Genomic DNA, 14797 nt, shown 5'->3' with positions numbered 1-14797 from the left:
GAGCCTCCAATATCTGATTCCTTGCAAACACTGCGGTTACTCCATAACTGAAGGAAAAATAAACAAGTAAAGTATGTGCTTCACTTGCTCTCCCCCTAAAGTCAACTACTAAGAGCAGAAGGCTAAGAAGAAACCTGGAAAAAGTAAGCAAAGATACAAAGCAACAATTTTTATTTTAGTTTAATTTAGTTTCAGGTTTGTCAAGTAAAAATTAATTCTACTGAAAACTCACAGATGTCCTGCTTAATTTGAAGTGCTAAAACATAGGTTACAGATGTGTTTTCTATCAAAACAGAAGAAACATAAGTTTATATGCAAGAAGCACAGTAGGCACTATCTTCTAAAAAAGCTAAGAAAAAAAAACACCACCAAACAACAATCTATGCTGATGCATCCCTGCCAAAGGGATAGGAGTTGAATGTTATATCAGTTTAAATCAGAAATGCAATACTCCATTGAAACTAAATTGAAGTATTTAAAGCACCCTTAAGGCAGCTTGCTAGTGCACAAGTAAACTAGATTTTGTTTAATCATTCCACTGATATTCAGCATATCCTATTTCAAGGAAGCTAAAGTAACCTCCTTCTAGGAATCCTACCTTACTACCCTTTATTTTCAAAATAGTCTTTTTAAACTGATTATTTTTCTTTTACTCAAAGCCAAACCTCTATATGTGATTTCCTTGGAGTTGGGCTGTTCATGAGGGAAGCAAATTAAACCATAATTTGTAGAGAATGCTCTAACAATCTCCATTAGCTTTATGTCAGCTCTGTGGGATTCTCCTCAGGGTCTCTTTCCTGTCCCTCACCAAGGTAGTCTTGTTTTGACTACATAATGAGCAGTTCAAAAAATTATTCTTCCATTTATACTGAAAATACATTCCTGGATTTGCTTTAACTGTTGAAGTTTACCCTTACCAGATCTCTTCCTTGCTCTACAAATTAGGCAAGAGGCCACAAACTGGAGACAGCCATAAGACAAAAAAAATGTGGTGATTTCAAGTGATAAGCACCTAAGGTTAGACTGTCAACAGGGTGATGAAACTGCAGTTACAACATTTGGAAGCCCAACATGTTAACTCCTCACTTTTTCTCACATAGCCTGTTCTATTGGATTCCATGATAATTACAAAGAAAGAGACTTAAGAGTAGAATAGGACTTACCAAGAGAAATACCATTATATATATAAAAAAATCTAAACTAATACAGCCTAAATTAAAGATTACTTCATGTTCCTTTATTTTACAACAGCTTTTGAGCATGGGAAATCAGACTACTGTTCATTCTTGTATACAAACAGCACTTCACATTTCCTTTCTGCAGTGAAGAGAGTGGCTAGTAGAGACCCTACAGAGCTGTTTTCTTTATGTAGCAGAAATAGTATAGGTAAAAAGAGCCATTTTATTAAAGGTTGTACTAACTTGTCTTACTAAGTTTTATTCTTAGGCCACATTTCTAGCATGACCTAAACTGAGTAAGAGTTTACTGATGTTTTCTTTTTAAATATTAAAATAGATTTCTAACACCAAATGAAAAAAGAGGACAATCAGATAATTTCACTTTATTACACAGAGAAGGAAAGTATTTTGAGCAGTTTTCAATAGCAATTACAATATTGGACAACTGTGGAACCCACCCTAAAAAAGTTAACAGATAAGCAATTTAAAAATTTAACCCCCCAGGAACAGGATGTGACAGGTGAACAGTGGGCTCAGAAGGATTCTTTCTCTCTTCAGTAAAAAACAGGGAGCTGTAATACTCTGAAGTTAAATTTAAAATGAATACAGAATTTCCAAATTTCATTGTTTCCCTCCCCACTTTAACTTTATAGTTGAAGACCCTACACATAGAGTCTTGCATCATTAGACAAATAATATCAATCTGATCAATAAAACAACTATATAAATCTTGCCCACTATTAAAAACAACAGCATTTCATTTAAAACAAACAAACAAACCCAAACAAAAAAACCTCTCTCAATTCCACAGTAATTCACTAATAATACAGTAGATGTCACTAAATATCAAGGAAATAATTTAGGTCAAGATTAGCTGATCATATAAAGTAACTATGTCTAACACAAGCACCAAATCAAAACTGGTTTTATCATTATTTACATAGAACTAAAAGTTTCCTGCAGGTAGCATCAGACAGGAATTCTCATCTTCAAAGAGTTCTGTCAGCTAATCAGTTCTTGCACTGCACTCATTGATGCAGATGAGTTGTTGTTCATAAGCATTAAGTATTCTTTCCTGAGTAGCTCAGGAATGTGATATGAGAATTATCTTCCTACATGACATGAATGCCTTTGAAAATTCTATCATTCAGTTTCTATCACCTAGTAGCGAAAATAGGTCAGAATTTAAATGATGGCCTGAGAATGCAACACAGCCTTGATGAGAATTTAAAAACTTAGAATTCGTTATTGCTCAGAAACGGTCACACCATGCAATCCTTTTGAACCTAATACATCACACCAACATGTGACAAAGGTCTTACGCATATATCTGCTCATTAGCATGAAAACTAATTAACATTTGTGGTAGATCCAAGTACTGAAAAGCTCTAATTTCTTGATGAATTTACCTTTGTTTTCACTAAATTAGCCTCTTCTGCCATTTGCACAGCGTATTTAATTTGCTCACAAGCATTAGATTCTCTTTGCTGCATCTCTCTCATGTTTTGTCTCAATGAAATAAATGCATCCATCAAGTCATCTCTTTCTCTGCATATAAAGAAAAAAACAGATATTTCTTCTATATCTTTTCTCAAGAGAAAAACTCAACAGGTATATCAAATATAAAATGTTAACAGGTAAAAAACGTTAGGGTGGTAAAGGCAACATGGAGTAAAAGCGAAAGCGTACTACTAGCTAGGCAGTATCAAAAAAAACTTTTGCTTAATGATCGGCCCTTCACTTAAAGAGGGTAGACTATTAGTAAAACTGCCAGTAATGACAGTGGAGCTCAAGTCATACATTTAAGATGAGCAACATTCCATTTGCATTACAAAATAGAGGTCCATGCTAAAAGCAAACAAACACCAAAAGCAAACACCAAAGGAAACAAACCAAAGGCAAACAAACATCAAAAGCAAACAAACACCAAAAGCACAGGCATGTTTCTGAAGAAATAGATGGGAGCAATATGATATCATTTAATTACTCATTAAATGTCAAATGGGGAGAAAAAAATAAAAGGAAGGGCTGGGTTCAAAAAGTAATTCAGATCACTAAGCATATCAAATGAAAACCAATAAATAGCCCTTTGCTGCAAAGATAAAGTAAACCAAACAATAAGACTTCTGGATTCTACATCCCCTCTGAACCTCTGTTCACTAAGAAATTTAGATCTACAGCAAATGGTGAAGCACAGCCAGTAAAACTGTAATAATTAACTTCATCTTTCCATTATTTTCATACGTTGAAAGCTTTTAAAGTATAATTGTCTGTGGTTTAGGTGCAACTAGTGATTGTGTCTGCAAGCTGTTGTGTTTTTTTTCTGCATGTTGCGTAGAATAACACCACAGTTGTATTTGCTAGAGAACTGTTACATTTTGAAATTTCATTTCAATATTTTAACAAAATTCTCCTGAAAATCCCTAATGAAACCTTTTTTATTAATAAACTGCATCACAGGAAGATGTAGCTTTCAGATTTTGTTAAATCTCAAACTGAAATATCAGTTTGAGCTACCTAAGTAGGTCAACTCAAATACTTTATTTCAAACTGCACTATAATACAAGGTGACAAAAATGTACTGATATGTGTTCGTATTTTCCAGGGTCTATGACAAATAATTACTTTTCTTACAAAAGGAGATTTTGGAACATAACTTTTTAGCAACAGGGAACTTTTCCAGAAAAATCTTGGACCTGACAACAGAAACACATGTAAATCCTGGCTTACAGATAATATCCATCTGACAGACAATATGTATTATGTCCCTTCAGTCTTTTTGCTTCTAATTGACCCATCACCTCATCTCCAGCAATCTCATTCTAAAGCTTCAGAAATCCTAAGAAGCTTCAGGTAGCTCATAGTAAATAGATGTCTGTTTAACAAACTCTGAGAAAGTTGCAGTATCTTATCATTATTACTAGGAAGTAGAAATCCAGAGATGTTTTTGAAGATGATTATATATATATATATATTCAGGCTATACAGTTGGCTTTTTTTTAATAATTTAAATAAGAGCTACAAATAAAATAAGGCAGCAGCAAATAGTTTCATTTATTTTCATCCAAAGGATTTTTTTCCCCTGATTTACTGTATTTTAGGTAGGAACAATGCATCCTGCCCAAACACCTGTCCTACTAAGCAAATTCAAGGGGGAAAAAAAAAAAAAATTAATTTACACTGCTGATGTATCCTAAAAGTTCCCCAAATGTAACAATAAGAAGAAAAACATTCAATTACAGAAAGATAAAGAACTTTCACAGGAAATAATCAAAATGCACAGACTTCCATAATATTTGTTACAACAAAGTGAAAGGTTTATTCCTACAAAAATGGGAAACAGACTATCAACAGTCTGATTATCTAGACAGCCCAAGGTATCAGAATTAATGACTAACACTCTTTTCCAGTTGAAATAAGTACCAAAACTACCAAGGACTGCAAAGTGGTTGGGACCCAGAGTCTGATTTTAGCACTGTAACTTCAACTTGAGAGTACATTGCTGCACAAGTGCACATCTCTCTATGAACCCAAACATACAGAGAGATAGGGTTTAATGAAAGCAACTGTACTTTCAATAAGAAAGTAAATACCCCCCTAAACCTACTTTGTTACCCTTTCGATGGTCTGCATGTGAATATTAGAGTAAGTCTCTGAAAGAACTGCTTTGTGTTGTACACATTTCAGACACAGACCGCCAACCCAGTTAGAATTTGTGGCTGAAACAAGTGACTGCTGATGTTTTAGCCTTTCCTCCAAATCTTTGCATGTCTTCTGAGATTCTGAAAGGTCTTTTCTACAGAAAAGAAATAAAAAATATTATTCGTGCAATCAAACATTTCTACAAGTTATATTTGTATGTAAAACATAATTACAGATGTTACCTAAAAAGAACTGTAAAAATCCCTGTAATGAACATTATTTTACACATTTCAGTAGGCTAAGGAAGACTTTAACAGGGAAATAATAGTTCAACCACCCAATCAAAATTGTTAACAGACAAAATTATATCAATTTTTTCCTTCCCTCTATTATCAGAAAATACGTAAAGTTACACAGAAAGTTATTAGATTAAAAACTTGTAGGCTTAAATATTCTCTGAACAGAGTAATAAATTCATTAGCAAGAAACGCTATCAGCTGTGTAAATATTTCGGCACTCTATCTAATACTTATTTTGTTGTTCTTATTAATAATATCACTCCCCATTTCTTCTCTACTCTCAACTGTAAAGTTACAATTTTAAGTAAAGTAAGTGCCCCTTAGGCTCCCTAGGCAAAATCCAGATGTACCCAACACATTTGCTCTGATCCAGTGATCCACGCAAACTTCATGTCAACCACATCTCCACAAAACCAGGGTAACTTTTTACTTGTCTCCAAACTTTTTACCAGGTGCTCTGAAGAATTTTCTCCAGAATTTCCAAGCATCTGTTAGACTGGGGAGAGCGCAAGCGATGGGAATGCTGACATCAGGGAGTTCCAGACAAACGCACACTGTGCACATATAGACCAATTTGACAAATTTGCAATGAATCCAAAGCTTTTGGTTTGTTATGCAGGCCATCTGGGCAGCATACTCATAGTAAGTCTGACACATTCTGGTTGCATTGGATTTACTGTGCACATGATATATACACTACATGCATGCTTATTTCCATCTGGGAAATCTTCTGTGCACTTTTTCCAATTTTAGTAGTTGGTCTATTAAATATAATCCACTATAACCTGAACAGAATTTGCTCTGCATATATCATTAGATAGTCATGGTACAACAGACCTATTGTTGGGAACTCTTGGATAGAAACCACTGGGTCCTATGTAAATTCATGCTTAAAGTTAAAACCAAGGATAGTGCCACTGGAAGCAATATAATTTCTCAATTTAATTAACATTTAAGCAAATAACTCAAGTGCTTTGCAGAACGTACATTTCAAAATATCATGCCCCTTAGGAAAAATCAAGAGGCTGAATAACGTAGTTGTGACAATTTTTAGGCCATTTTAAGCTCCAATATTTATTTGAGTATATAGAACAGGCCAAGCCAAGTAGGGGAAAAAAAAAAACAACCAACCAACCAAATCAGATTCTGCAGCTGAAATTTAAAATCCTGCTTCCAAGCTTCAAAACAATGTTTGCCTGCTCAAAAGTTATTATGTGGCCTGAACTAGTTCGATGCTTAAGATTTCTAGAACTTGAAATATAAAATATTAGTAGAAGCAAGCTATGTTCACACAAGTTTAACAGAAGCTAAAATTTTAAGTTCTTTTTCTTTGATTGGTCTACCTTAACAGACATGATGTTTCTAGAGACAAAAGGATATAGAATGTGTTTATCCTTTTTACAAGTTTTAATTTCTATAAACACAATTCAATTGAATTTATAAATTTTATATATTGCCAATGCTGCTATATAGTAACAGTACATTCTATTTTGCTATGTTTATATTTGAGTAAACTTTATGTAAAACCAGCCTTCAGGGACAGCATCAGAAAACACAACATACATCCAAGCATTTTCTTGCTTAAACTGCAATTAAGAGTGGTTCATGATGTTATGAAGTAATAATTTATTAACAATAATTTTAAAGAAAAAAATAAACAGTTTACCTTAGAGACTGTATATGAGCTTCAAAGATATTGACTTTTTCTTGATAAAGATGTTTTAGTTTCTCCTTTAGAAAAGATGGGAGGAAAGAAGTGTCTTTTACTTTCTTTATAATACTGTCTTTACAGATCAACTTAGACATTAGTCACATTCATTCTTTTCCCCTGAAGGTATAACCTCTTTGAAGCACTAGTGCGAGAGAAATCTAATATTTCACAGTTGTAAAAGTCTACAAAATGAACAACCCTCCCATTTTATTTCTATACATCTTGCCAGATCCTCACACAGTAAACTGCTTCAACTCCAACTGCAGCTCTCTACAATGATTTACACAAATTGATGATCTTGAGTTTGCTCTTACTTTCCCACAAGTAATCAGAAGTAAAAGAGAAATCTTGAAGAACTTCGACACTATTTATTTATAATACAGTGAGTTACTCTTATTACCTGGTGAAGAACTGGGTATATAAATCAACCACACCAATGTTAAATACGATGATGATAATGAATCAGATAACAGCACCAGAAATTTATGCTTAGAAAAAAAGTCAGAATCAATATGATTCTCTTCCTTTAAATATGGCAGAAGAAGTAAAAGTGCAATTACTGTAAAAACTAGCTTTGAAACAACTGCAGGTGTTAGAGATCATTGGAGAGATTTTCAGCTCTAGATGATGCATAAAATGCGTAAGACCAACAAAAATATTTTACTGGGAAAAAATAATAAATACGTATCATTATCTTGAAGAATTTAACTGCCCTTTAAATTCCACAGTACATGCATGCACATGGATAAAAAACATCAGAAGTTCCAGTTAACAATGATTTTCCCAAAATACAGCAATACTACTCCATTAATAAAGAGAAAAAAAAGTAATTAAAAAAAAATATCAAGAACATCTGCAGCAACAACAAAGCACCAATATGCCTTGCAAAGAAAGTTAATACCAACCAGTTCTACATGCCATTTTTCAATTTCTCCAGCAGCTGATGTAGCAAAAGCCTGATGTCTGTTATGTGCTGGTGATGAGGTGACAGGTTGATGAGTGCTACAGTCATTACCACCTACAGTCCAAGAGTTCTCAGCATTTGCCTAAAATGAAATTTTTAATGCTTCAGTTATGTAGGATGGGGTTTTTTAAACAAATGTCAGTTATGTATGTACTGAATCTTAGAATTTTCATTACAGTTGAATATAACAACCAATAAACAATTAGGTTGGCAACCTATGATAGTATTATCCACAGAAATCCATGTTTACAAACTTTCATTAAATTTTGACTAAAATTCAGATTGTAGGTAACGCTTTACATAGCCTTCCTTAAAAAAAATAAAATATCTCTAACACTAAGTAAAGCAACAGAAAAATAAAAACTTACTGAGGCATCTAGAAGAGTCTGTTCTCTCAATCTATGTTCCGCAGTTAAGAATTTCAATTTCTGATGAAGTTCTTCATTTTCAAGTACAACTACTTGTAATCGATTTTTCATCCCAGACAATTCCTCCTATTGGATATACAGGAATTGCATGTAAAAGGCTCCCTGAGACACTATCAGCATCTAAATACATCTTGAGACAGAACGTCTAGACAAGTGTTCTCAATTACTTTCTTTTAGGGAAAAAACAAATACTCAGGACAGATTTAATACTTTTGTAGCTTGAACTTCCATATAATTTCTTTATTAAAACAAACTTTTTATCTGTGATAGGCCACAAAAATGTCTTTAAAGACCTTCAAAGAGTACACAGGTACCAAGACACGTAGTAAGGCTGAGTATCTACTGAACTGCATTTGGTTCAATTTTGGTCATTACAACAAACAATCTAGAGATTAAGTGTAAGCTGTTTTTAAAGCAATTCTTCCTATTTAGGGGACCAGGGGTTTAGGGGTAAAATAGTGTTGTCTAATACCTTGCAAAACTTCACTTCTGCTTCTAAATGGTTAATGTACTGTGACTGATCATTGATTATAGGAACAAGATCAGAAAGGGCTGGCAAGTCTCCAGTTGCAGCTTCTGGGGGGTTCTAAAGGAAGTGAAGAATAGCATGGGTTACTTTCCAGGTTTCCATTTACTGCAGTAAAATGTTGCTTGCATACAGAATACCATGTATACTTAATAAAACGTCACCAAGTACTAGATCAAGAAAAGTTCTTCACTACAAAAAGTAAATACGTCACTCCTGTCAAAATGTACAGCTGTTTGATTACGCACATCCATAAAGCATGATTAAATGATATCCCCAAACCAATCTGTAAATGAAATTTATACCGCTATTTATACTGCTTCCACTATGGTCATAAGCATGCCAAGTTCTGGCCATAGCCTCAGGAATCTCCTCTGCCTTTTTTTTTTTTTCCTGGATACTAGAAAATTGACTTCATAATGCATGCCATTCATATCAAAAACACAAAAGAAACAAGAAGAAACATACACAGAATGACCTCTTACTCCTTGATAGAGAGACTTCACTTTCCATTTTTTCTTGATGTTCCAGTAGAATTTTAAGTTGATTAACTAGGGAGAGATAAAAAACATTATAACAAAAATATTTATTTTTTCCCATTGAAATTAGTATAATTTCTAACAATTTTTAAACTATTTGCTTTCACAGTAATCTTACCTGCATGACTTTGCTGCAGTTTCTGCCAGGCTGCATTCCCACTATCATCATTACTCATGTCCACATCATCACTGCCCTTGTCCACAGAGGACTGGCCAAATCCAGCTTCACCGTCACCCTTTCCAAACTGTCTGTCCTCCAAGGCATAATTCAGTTGATGGATGCTTTCACTAGCACGATCTGAAAAAAAAACCCCTAACACGTTATTAGCCACAACAGACAACATAAAAGAAAGTATTTACTGACATTCTAAATTTGCAAAAAAATGTGAGCACTAAAAGCATTCAGCATCTATCTAGCTTGACTACTTGATCTAAATTCAGCTGTTGTGGTTTAAACCCAGTCAGCCAGTTTCTACTCCCCCCCCACACACCTCTTTTTTTCCTTCCCCCCAACACCCCCCCACCCCTCAGAGGGACGGAGATGAGAATCGAAAGAATGTAACTCCCACAGTTTGAGATAAGAGCAGTCCAGTAACTAAGGTATAACACAAACCACTGCTGCTACCACCAATGATAATGATAGGGGAAATAACAAGGGAAGAGAATACGATACCACTCGCCAAAATGAGCCCGATCGAGAAGAGAGAGTTCCCTTCTGGGTTACTCCCTGTTACCACCCCGGGCATGACGTGCTGTGGTATGGAATACATCTTTGGCTAGTTCAGGTCAGGTGTCCTGTCTCTTCTTCCTCCCGACCTCCCCTCCTCCCTGGCAGAGCATAAGACTCACAAAGTCCTTGGTCAGCCTAAACATTACTGAGCAGCAACTAAAAACATTGGTGTTATCAGCTCTGTTCCCAGGCTGAAAGTCAAAACACAGCACCGCACCAGCTACTAAGAAGAAGAAAACTTGACTGCTACTACTGAACCCAGGACATCAGGGAAGCAATTACCTAAAGCGAACAGCCAAAACAACTACTGTATATTACAACTGGCAGAAGAAATATTTACAACATTTTCAAAGAAGCAGCTATAAATAGCATCTTAGCCTGTCAATACATTAGGACTCTGCAGCAGCACAAGTAATAATACACTTGACCCTCGAATATCTTCTAATGTATGCAGCTTCAATACTTTTCAATGAACCCAATACTCATGCTTTATTTCATGCAATGGGTAGAACTGGGCACCAAGGAAAATATTTTTGAATCCCAATGATGCCATCACACAGGACAAAGCAATGTATAGCACAACTAAAAAAATAAATCAAATCAAAGTAAATGAAGTAAAAACTCAGCAAACCAAGCCAACATAAACCAGTGATTAAATAAAGACCAATGACTTCTGAGCAAGTGTGAGAAATAAATAACAACACTGACCATTCCGGGAAGAAAAAAAAAATAAATTCTTTCCAGATAAATACAAATACTTTTATGGACCCTTCCAAGAACTAACTTACTGGAGGTTGACACAATAATGGTCTTTCCTTATTTTCAATACGTTTTTGCTTATATACCTTCTGTTTAATTTTTATTTGATTCAGCTGACTTCAGAAAAATAACAAACTTTCCAGTCATAAATGCCTGACAGGGCTGAGCATTTCCAATATGCCAGAAAAGAAACTTGAGAGATTTATAGCAGAGAGATTACCGCTGGATTGGGATTCAGAAAATATCAGCTTGGTTTTAAATAATGATGCTTCCAACTACACACCATTGGACCCCAGGCACTTCCTTCTTTCAACTGCCTATATTCAAAGGGAAATGAGTATTTCATTTCTCTTCCTTTTAAGCAGTGTATATACTAACTAGAAAAGACAGTAGTAACCTAAGTAGTATGACTTTATACAATGTTCAGCAAAGCAGGATCTCCAGATTCTACTGTAGTACCAAGGGAACTAAGAAAATTACTCATACATCATTCACAGAGCATACATCCTCAGCGAGACAGCTGTCCATCACGTTACACAGCTACTTTATCAGGAAAATAAGACATGCTTCTTTTACATTTCTCCAAATAACACAGGCATTTGTGACTACCACTCAAAACTACCCTGAATCAGAAAAGGTTCCTCAATAGTTAACAGTTACTAATAATTGAAAACAAAACCCTACACTCTTTAAATGTTACTTCACTTTCAGAAATATAAAACCATAGTTATTTTCTTCATTTAGCCCCGAATTTGCTTGGTAGAATTCAGAAGACACGCCTCAGAGTATGATACATGCTGCTGGTTAAAAACGTTAATAGTTTATTTCTTTTAAATGAAAAGCTAAAGGTGAATAGCATTTTAGCGGTTTAAGTCAAGAGACCAAAAGCTATGTGCAACAAAATAAGACTCTGTCCTTGTTAAATATATATAATCTATTGAGAACGGTGGAAAAGTAGAGAATCTTACAAAAGACTTGTGTTTCTATGAAAAACAAACAACGTAAAGAATGCGATAACTTGTTCAACCCTGCAAAACTTGTTTAGCTTTGTGAAACTTGCCTATCTTATGCAAACTGTTGCTTATGTACATAGAATAAAAAATTCCACTAAAGGCGGATCGGGTAGCTGTAACATCTGACTCTCTAAGCCAAAGTAGAAAGGAGGAGGGACTTTGCAGATGGCAAAGGTATAAAACAGGTAGATACTTAAAGCAAATTGAGTGTCTGGTGGGGATCTCTCTTTATTTGAGTAAAGCTTTAAACCTCTGCCTCACGAGCTATTTTATTACCAAAAACATAGTATTATTCCTGACAAGCTAGATGTGTATTTTTGCCTTCACTTTATCTACCTTTTTCAAGTTCATATCATCTTGACTGAAGTTGGGAAATTGATTCCTCCCCAACAATGGTTTTCACAGCTCTTTTCCATCTTTTTTTCTGCTTGGTTGTAATTTACAAATGGCTCATAAGATAATAAATATTCCCCCCAAAAGCATTATATTTAAGAACATGGTCCTCAGACCAGTATGCCAGCCACCACTCACTTTTTAGCAGTGCTAGTTTTTAATAAAAACATTACCCACTTTGACCTACTAATCTTCTCTCAGCACTTATTCAAGAATCAGTCATCCCACAACTCACACCACCTCTTGATTTTTGGATACCCCATCCTTTAATGAGGTCAGTGTAAATGAAGACACAAAATATACATGTTAAGTAGTTATAATTTATTATAATCAACTAAATACAATTCACAAGGCAATGACAAAAAAAAATAAAAATGAGGGGGTTAGGTCAAATATTTCTCTATTGGCATACTTTAGCTATTCATCCATTCTTGAGCATTCCATGACGCTACAAGGGCGGGAAAGCTAATTGAGGAATGGTAGAAGTATTTAACTGATGCAATGGCTTAAATATTTAGCAAACTATGTTACAACCAGTGGTTGCCAAGAAGTGCTGAATGTCAGTTATTACAGGATGTGTCATCTGATAGCAACAAAATGCCTCCATTTCCCCATTCGCTGCAGACCTCTGTCAGAGAACCCCAGACTATCAGTATTTGCTTCACAGCCTGCGAAAAACAAATCAAAACAAACCAGAACTAAAAGTCAGTTTTTCCCAGACTTCCTCTCTTTCTGTAGTATTACAGCTTCTGAACTCTAGGCTACTACTTTATCCTAAAAGACAACATAGATCATCTTACGTTCTGTCCTTTTCTTCCATAAATTTACTGGGCAGTAGTGGTGAAACACATTAAAATCATTATCAGTGGCACACAGATGTTTACTTTTTTGGCTACACTGTCCTGCCTCTGGAATAACGTTTCCACATTTTTGAAAGCTTGCTGATTTCCAAATTATAGAAGACACTGCCATAAGCAAAGTTACCCAGGGAGTTAGGAGTTTCCAGTGGTCTTACTTTACATTCATTAGACACCAAAAAGCTAATTACTTCACTAAAAGTTGAACTGGGCATGTAAAAGGGAATAAGCACATTATAGCTTTTTTTTTTTTTTTTTTTTTTTTCTCCTAGAAAAGGGACTGGGATAAAAGAAAACTCATTGCCAAGTTAAAAGATTAAATTTGTCTCTGCCAATGTAAAAATATTCTTTTTAAATATGAAAGAAGTAGAAAGAAACTCCATGGATGCAAAGTATGGGACACCAAAAAACCTTTGCTTAAAGACATGATAATTTTGTAATGAATTTAGGCATCATTAATTTTTAAGTGCTCATACATCCTACCTAACTTTTTCAGTTAGGTTGTTCCTGTAATAGCACATTCTATCGAGCCTCAGTAAAAACACACTACAGCAAACAGCTTGCATGCAGTACTATGATTCGCGTATCTAAAATTCAATCAGAATTTTTCTTTTTACACCCTAACATGACTCTATGAATAAAATCCAAACAAATATTTCTGTAGTTGATAAAACATTACTGATGTGTTACTTCCTATAGAAACAGATGAGGATATAAATTAAATTGGACTTATCTGGATTAAAACTTAAAAAAAATAATAAACATGTTTACCATAAAGCTCTTTGGTTTTCATTTTAAAGGATCTGAGATGATTTTTAAAAATAGCAAGCTAACAACAAAACCAGATGGATCAAACCCGATACATAAAAAAAAAAAATAGGAAAAAAGTAAATAGAATGGCTCCACAAAAATGCTGTAAAGTTGTCAACTACCACATATAAATCATAGGCAGTACTTGACACAAGGAGACAGGCAGATCACTTACCAAACGCCTTCTTAGTGACATAGCTGACCAAACACCTAATAGAAAGAAATGCATTACTTCTTATTATTTCAGAGACATAAGCAACCAGCAGTCTGAACCCGATCAAGACCACACTGTTCTAGGTATGAAGATATTCCTGCCCCTAAATTAATCTAAACATAAATGCAACTTTGGACTAGATTAAGTTCAGTTAAGGAAAATGATTTAGACAAAACCAATATAGCCCTGACAGAAAAATTAAATAATGTTCAAAAAGCACATGCCATATATTCTACATGCTGAATAAAGATACTCCTTTGAGTACTGAGTGACTGACCTCACATTTACCTGAACTTGTGCAAGGCAGTTGACACTGTTCTGCAGGACATCCTTGTCTCTCAGTTGGAGACACGGATTTGACAGATGGACCGCTCAGTGGCTAAAGCATTAGCTGGATGGTCACCCTCAAAGGGTTACAGGCAACAGCTTGATGTCTAAGCGGAGATCAGTGACTCAGGGTGTTCCTCAGGGGTCAGTATGGGGACCGATACTCCCAAACATCTTTGCCCTGAGAAGTTGTGGCTGCCCCATTCCTGGCAGTGTTCAATGCCAGGTTGCACAGGGCTTTGAGAAAGATGGTCTAGTGGAAGGTGTACCTGCCCATGGCAGGGAGGTTGAAACCAGATGATCTTTAAGTTAACTTCCAACAAAAACCATTCTATGATTCCTCTGTCCTGAAAGAAGCATTGATTACTCTGGTTACTTTGTGTACCCACTGTAACTACCAAATCTAA

The 14797-nt window shown here is 35.1% G+C and overlaps 1 protein-coding gene across 1 annotated transcript in view; it reads right to left on the bottom strand.

The window, feature by feature from the left end:
- SDCCAG8 (SHH signaling and ciliogenesis regulator SDCCAG8) overlaps positions 1-14797 on the bottom strand; it is a 108297-nt gene that overhangs the window by 86321 nt on the left and 7179 nt on the right. Inside the window, exons 2-9 of the mRNA XM_061365771.1 lie at positions 9406-9585; positions 9217-9299; positions 8695-8808; positions 8163-8288; positions 7736-7876; positions 6786-6850; positions 4786-4974; positions 2588-2726 (exon numbers count right to left, since the gene is read on the bottom strand). Coding sequence (XP_061221755.1) covers positions 2588-2726; positions 4786-4974; positions 6786-6850; positions 7736-7876; positions 8163-8288; positions 8695-8808; positions 9217-9299; positions 9406-9585 — 1037 coding nt within the window. The remainder of the gene's footprint in view (positions 1-2587; positions 2727-4785; positions 4975-6785; positions 6851-7735; positions 7877-8162; positions 8289-8694; positions 8809-9216; positions 9300-9405; positions 9586-14797) is intronic.

This window comes from Neopsephotus bourkii, unplaced genomic scaffold, assembly GCF_033783945.1.
Source record: "Neopsephotus bourkii isolate Nb327-2 ecotype Australia unplaced genomic scaffold, CSIRO-AGI_Nbou_v1 NB_1292, whole genome shotgun sequence".
In the NCBI taxonomy this organism is placed as follows: Eukaryota; Metazoa; Chordata; class Aves; order Psittaciformes; family Psittacidae; genus Neopsephotus; species Neopsephotus bourkii.
Note: the sequence above shows the minus strand (reverse complement) of the source record. Positions and strands in the feature narration are given on the sequence as shown.